Below are 6736 nucleotides of genomic sequence, written 5' to 3'. Positions count from 1 at the left end.
TTGTTTACCAAGCCCTCACCAGGCCTTCTCCTATCAAAATAAAGCATCTCATTGAAGAAGATGGCATGGAAATTAGCATTGTTGGTTGGATTTTATCAAGTCTTGCTTGTTTTGGAAGCAAGATTAACAAGGTTTTAGTGACCATGCAATATCACACTTAGCCCAAGAAAAGGGCCCCTTTCCAACCTACTCACATTAGAAATGGCTTGCCATGAGATGTCAAGGTGGATTGGTAGCTTTCTGTGTAAACATGGTATAAACCATGCCCTTGTGATCGTTCCGTTCGTGAAAACAAAATGTTTGTGAACATGGAGGTGTGCTTGCAAAGGCTCTCATGCGCCCATTGATGTCTCATATTTGGTAGTAGAAGAGACATATGGTACGCGAGCAACATAGAAGAATGATTTAACCCATGTGGTTGGCATGACCCGCATCTACAAATCTTCTCGACTTGAGCATTGTAGGTAGCGAGATGTATAATAACAACAACAAACGAAATGTCGGAAGCTCGATCATGTGCGGGAGGTGGGCCGCGGAAGCATGTTGTTATCACGATAGGCCAGGGTTGTAAAAGGGACGGGGATTGGGCGCAGATTCGATGTGAAGTGGGGGGTTGGACTACATGCGGGGGAAGTGAAGAAGGAATCAAAACTATTTGCGCTCGAAAAGGGAAAGGCAAAGCACAAGGCAAAAGGAAAAGGGAAGGGGACGGGGGGGGGGCATGGTGGCTGGCGTTGGGTAGTCACGATCGGGGCGGGGGGAGGGGGGGAGAGAGACACCGGTTGCGCCTTCGGAGCTGTTTAAAAGAGAAAAAGCGGCAGTTTTAGCGGCCCGCGTTAAATTAAGCAGCATTTGTGGCTCAAGGCGGGGTTTGAATAAGCGGCGGCACATGCCGGGAGGGTTGGCTGCTTCACGTGTCCAGGTAGAAACAGGCGGAAGCACGTGGGGTGAAAATGAGAGGGCTGGCTGGCCCACTAAAATTGGGGGGGGGGGGAATAGGAGGGCGTGTGGGGTCGGCGGATAAACTTTTAGCGGGACGTGCCATGCAGACGTCGAATAAGTGCGCAGGGCCTCTCTTCTGGCAGAGGTGGCAGGAGGGGAGGGAGAGAGAGAGAGAGGCCAAAGACACAGAGACAAACAAACAACAGACCGGGAAAAGGAGACGAGGAGCAGCATCTAGACGGGGTAGTAGAAGGCATCATGTGTGTAGAACTGCAGCAGCGGCAAGTATAGTAGTATCCCTACAACAGTGTAAAAAATCTCACAGGGTTTGGAACGCTATCTTCTCCTCATCCAGCGATATTGTGTGAGTCACATGAAGCAGCGGTTCTTCTCGATCACAAGCAGCAGCTGCGATGAGATATAGGCCGGCGCCGCTGCAGCTGCTACAGGTACTTATCGCATTCCTGGCGGCACTGATCCCGATTGGAGAAGTCACAACACCATGCGTGGCCCTCAGCCCTGACGGAGAGGCGCTCCTGGCTTTCTACCGGACCATGGGGAGCCCCGACCCGGCGGTCCAATGGCGAGCCTCCGATGACACGCCCTGCAGCTGGTTCGGCGTGACCTGCGGCGGGGCGGATCAGCAGCGGGTGGTGGCGCTGTCCCTGCCGGTCTTCCTGCATGGAAGCCTGGTGCCGGAGTTGGGAGGCCTGGCGGAGCTTCGGGTGCTGAACCTGTCCTTCACCAACATCAGCGGGCCCATCCCACCGCAGTTGGCCAACGCCGCCTTCCTGGAAGTCCTGGACCTGAGCACCAACTCCCTCAGCGGGCCCATCCCGCCGGGCCTCGGCAGCCTCTCGCGCCTGCAGAAGCTCCTCCTCTATTCCAACAACCTCGGGGGCCCCATCCCCCGCTCCCTCGCCAACTGCTCCTCCCTCCGCCTCCTCTGGCTCCACGACAACAACCTCACCGGCTCCCTGCCCCCCGAGCTCGGGTACCTAACCGGCCTCCAAACCCTCCGCCTCGGCGGCAATGCAGGTATCTCCGGCCCCCTCCCCCCTCAGCTCAGCAACTGCAAGAATCTCACGCAGCTCGGAGCTGCCGCCACAGGTATCTCCGGCTCCATCCCCCCTTCCTTCGGTTCCCTCCCTAACCTGCAGGTCCTCTCCCTCTACACCACTCAGCTCTCTGGCTCTATACCTCCTGAGCTGGGCAATTGCACAAGCCTCCAGCTGTTGTTTCTTCATCTCAACCAGCTCAGCGGTAGCATCCCGCCAGAGCTAGGGAATCTCAAGCAGCTCAATCAGCTCCTCTTGTGGGGGAACTCTCTCAACGGCCGGATCCCGCCGGAGATTGGCAACTGCGTCAACCTGCAGATTGTAGATCTCTCTACGAACCAGCTATCAGGGTCGCTTCCCCCGCAGCTTGGGAACCTCACGGCCTTACAGCAGCTCCTCCTCAGTGTGAACCAACTTAATGGAAGCATCCCCGCGGAGCTGGGTAATTGCGTCTCCCTCAACAACCTTCAGCTGGACAACAATGACTTCTCCAGGTCTATACCTTCTTCTATCGGTCATCTGTCGCAGCTGCAAACGCTCTTCTTCTGGAGGAATGGTCTCACAGGACCGATACCGTCGAACTTGGGCAACTGCAGCCAGCTACAGGCAATTGATTTCTCCTACAACGAGCTGACGGGGGGCATTCCGAAGGAACTGTTCGGGCTGCAGGATTTATCGAAGCTGATACTACTGTCTAATAATCTGACGGGGGAGATACCGCAGGAGGTGGGCAAGTGCAGGTCGCTATTACGCCTGCGTCTCCCAATGAACGGGCTAACTGGGAGGCTGCCAGAAGAGCTGGGCCAGCTGCAGGGGCTAGTGTTCCTGGATCTCTACGACAATGCCTTCGAGGGGAAGCTTCCGGCGGCAATCAGCAACTTGACGTCGCTGCAGCTGCTGGACGCGCACAGCAACCTGCTGACAGGCACCGTACCAGCGGAACTGGGCTCCCTGGCCAGCCTGCAGCAGCTGGACCTCGGCTCGAACCGCTTGACGGGCAGCATCCCCGCGGAGCTAGGCAATCTGAGGGCCTTAAACAAGCTTGCACTGGGCAGCAACGGGCTGACGGAAAGCATACCGGGCAGCCTGCAATTCTGCCTGAAGCTGACGCTCCTGGATCTCAGCCACAACAGCCTGAGCGGGTCGATCCCGCCGGAGCTGGGCAATCTGACTGGCCTGGACATAGCTCTAGACCTGAGCTGGAACAACCTTTCGGGCAGCATCCCAGCGGAGCTGGGCAGCCTGACGCAGCTGCAGTCCCTGGACCTGTCGCACAACAGCCTCTCGGGAAGCCTGCAGGTGCTGGGTTCGATGGAGAGCCTCACATCCCTCAACGTATCCTTCAACCTGTTCACGGGAATGCTTCCCAGCACGCCCTTCTTCCGGACGCTGGCCCCTTCCGCCCTCGAGGGGAACCCCGGCCTCTGCGACTCCGTCATAGCTAGCTCCTGCCCTAACGCCCAGAGCAGGCCCTCCCGGCCCTCCGCCGCCACCTCCCTCGTCATCTGCCTCCTCACCTCCGCCGCCGCCGCCCTCTTCTTCCTCATCGCCCTCCTCCTCGTCTACCGCATGCGGAAATCCTCCCAGGCCCTCGACCTCGAGGAAGTCGACAGCCCCTGGCCCTGGAGCGTCACGTACTTCTGCAAGCTTAACCTCTCGGCGGACGACGTTCTGGACGGGCTGCTGGACAGGAACCTGATCGGGAGGGGCTGCTCCGGCCTGGTCTACAAGGTAGAGATACCGGGGGGTAACTTCATAGCCGTGAAGAAGCTATGGCCGAGCAAGAAGGACGACCTGCAGCAGCACGACTCGTTCGCGTCGGAGATCGAGACGCTGGGGCACATAAGGCACAGGAATATAGTGAGGCTGCTGGGCTACTGCACGAACAGGACGGAGAGACTGCTGCTGTATGATTACATGCCGAATGGAAGCTTGAATGACCTGCTGTTCGAGAGACGGACGGGGCCGACGGTAGACTGGGAGATGAGGTACAACATAGTGGTCGGGGCGGCCCACGGCCTGGCCTATCTCCACCACGACTGCTCCCCCGCCATCCTCCATCGAGACGTCAAGACCAGCAACATCCTGCTGGACTCCCGCTTCCAACCTTATCTCGCTGATTTTGGCCTCGCCAAGCTCGTGGAATTAGGCTCCCATGAGCGCAAAGAGAACATGTCCAAGGTCGCTGGCTCCTATGGATACATTGCCCCAGGTAGGCTTCGTGTACACCTTCTCGACGATCATCACCATCACAGGCGGTCACTCTGAAGTAAATGTCCGTCGTGATCTTGTCTATTCTATTAGAAGATAGTCGTAGGAATTTTCCATTGTCTGCACCTCAACTAGCTAGTAGGAGTATATGCCATGTTTAGATTGGGAGAGGCTCAATGTTGCACATAACTCGTAATAGGTTTGGTGGCTGTCTTAAATGGACCGTGCATGGGCGAGATTAAGAAACAGGTCGTTGGTTATCTTTACTTAAGAAAGAAATGAAGAAGTGGTTATCTTTCCAGTTTGAACTTGATCGGGATCATATAAGCTTAGTACGAATACACGCGCATGACAATGTCCCCTGTCTTATTCGGACACGTATTATAGCAGTCTAAGAGAAAGACTTTCTTACTTGTGCGCATCCCTTCGGGATTAGAATTCAGTATTCTTATGCTTCTAAGTTCTCCCATGGTACGTCGGAAGTTGGAACCTCCCTCTAGTCACATCCACTCAAGCTGCAGTTATGAATCATGATGAGACAAGTAGCAAGCACCATGCCTTACAGCAGCATGGGTCCGATTTAGAACTTAGTGGACATAAATCTAGCTGAATAGGGGTCTGTGCTAATCAATCGAACGTCAATCTTACTGAATTCATTCAAATGTCCATGTTGGCGAATGTTTGGTATACGTCGATCATCGATGTTAGTGAACAACTAAAATTTGGCAGGGAATTATGCTTCATTTTCTGAAATTTTCTTGATCTAAACTCTGATCTGCGAGTCCTCGGCTAATATGCACTTTATACTTCAAATTAGTCATTGCATTAAGTAGTTGTTACATTCGCCTCAACGGGTGGTGCCCATTTCTATGTGATATGATATGATGATGAGGATGATGATGCTGTTCTGATGGGTGGTTGTGGTGGTGGTGGTGTTGGTTTTATATTGTGGGGCGGCATGCAGAATACGGGTACACGCTGAAGATAACGGAGAAGAGCGACGTGTACAGCTACGGGATAGTGCTGCTGGAGGTAATAACGGGAAGGAGGGCGGTGGAGCCGAGCACGAGCGACGGGCTCCACATCGTGGAGTGGGTGAAGATGATGCAGCGCAGCTACAAGCCGACGCTGGAGATCCTGGACCCGCGCCTGCGCGGGATGCCCGACCCCTTCATCCAGGAGATGGAGCAGGCCCTGGGCGTGGCCCTCCTCTGCGTCAACCGCCACCCCCCCGACCGCCCAACCATGAAGGACGTCGTCGCCCTCCTCCTCGAGGTCAAGCACCCCTTGGAAGAGTTCACCAAGCTCTCCCAACCCCTCATGTCAAAGCCCCCCCACCCCACTTCCAAGTCCTGACTGGCTCTCATCTCAAATGCACCTTTCCAATACCTCCTATACATACCTGGGCCTTGTTGCTTGCTCGAAGTTGCGTGCTTCACTCTCCTCTCCATCTCATTTCCCGATGACCCTCAGGCTTCCACCACAAGGCAAGCAAGCCCCATGTCCACATTTCGTCTCATTTTCCTCCCGTCTCCCAACACAAGACATGCAAAAGCCCTTCTCCCCATGTCATTTTATCTCCCAAATGACGCTCCCATCACAAGACAACCATCCCTCATTCAGGTTGCTTTGACACACCTAACATAAAATGACAAGAAGAAACTCTAGGTCGTATGCCCTTTGCAACCTTTTTCCGCTCAGCACCACAAGCTCCAACACCATCCCCTGGTCTCTCACAATCTCCAATTTCCTCTCTCTTCCATTCTCAACACCCCTCCCCGTGCCCATTGTGAGTTTTGAGGACCACCTCAATGTTCAGTATTACTTTGAGACTACCACCAAGGGGTCAATCATTACACCCCCCTCTTCTAGGTCTGCAAAGTCTCATCATGTAAACATTATTCTTTTTTGGGTTCCTATGTGTAATAATCCTAGAAGCATGCACATCGCATGTTTATTTGTAATAATCCGAGAACTTTACCATGTACTCACAACCCCTATGGCACATACATAAATACTAAGTGTAGTTGCCACATGACTACTACTCTCTTTAATTCTCTTATGCATGTGGCTTGGATAAATGGACAATTCATGTATCCATTGTTGTAATACTACTACTTGGGATCCCTTATACCAAGAATTGTTCTAAACCTTTGCTTGTCCTTTGATTTCCAAACTATAAGACACCTTTTAATAAGGTTTCATTCATGAAAGCCCCTTTCTCTCCTAACGCATTTGTATTTTTTATTTTCATTGTAGATGTTTATGTTACACAAACATAGTTTTTTCAAAGTAACACATGTTGCCAAAACTAGTCATGGCATTGATGCTCTTTTGACATCTAACATTGTCATCATTTTGATTTGTTTGGTCTAGGAATAGCTTATTAGGATGAGTTTGAAAGTCAATTTGTGAGGAACTTTTACCAATACATGAGAAGAGGATGTATTGATGCTCTGTTGACATCTAACCTTGTCATCATTTTAATTTTTCTGGTCTTGAACTAATTTATTGGCATAAGTTTG

General features: G+C 52.8%; 1 protein-coding gene across 1 annotated transcript; it reads left to right on the top strand.

The window, feature by feature from the left end:
- Positions 1–1023: 1023 nt before the first annotated feature.
- On the top strand, positions 1024–6417 carry LOC148013887 (uncharacterized). The gene is made up of 2 exons (XM_087666148.1): positions 1024–4212; positions 5176–6417. Exons 1-2 carry the CDS (start codon positions 1356–1358, stop codon positions 5565–5567), a joined length of 3249 nt encoding a protein of 1082 aa, XP_087522274.1. The 5' UTR covers positions 1024–1355; the 3' UTR covers positions 5568–6417.
- Positions 6418–6736: the final 319 nt, after the last annotated feature.

The sequence above is a fragment of the Lygodium microphyllum genome, chromosome 25 (assembly GCF_053477565.2).
Source record: "Lygodium microphyllum isolate KBCC chromosome 25, Lygodium_microphyllum_v1.1.10, whole genome shotgun sequence".
In the NCBI taxonomy this organism is placed as follows: domain Eukaryota; kingdom Viridiplantae; phylum Streptophyta; class Polypodiopsida; order Schizaeales; family Lygodiaceae; genus Lygodium; species Lygodium microphyllum.
The sequence above is the reverse complement of the archived record's forward strand: the minus strand, read 5'-3'. Positions and strand labels throughout refer to the sequence as shown.

Excerpts from the sequence above, each read along its gene's own strand:
- LOC148013887 (XM_087666148.1), top strand. The coding sequence starts at position 1,356 with ATGAGATATAGGCCGGCGCCGCTGCAGCTGCTACAGGTACTTATCGCA. Across the intron at positions 4,213-5,175 it reads CTATGGATACATTGCCCCAG|AATACGGGTACACGCTGAAG; the intron begins GTAGGCTTCGTG and ends GGCGGCATGCAG.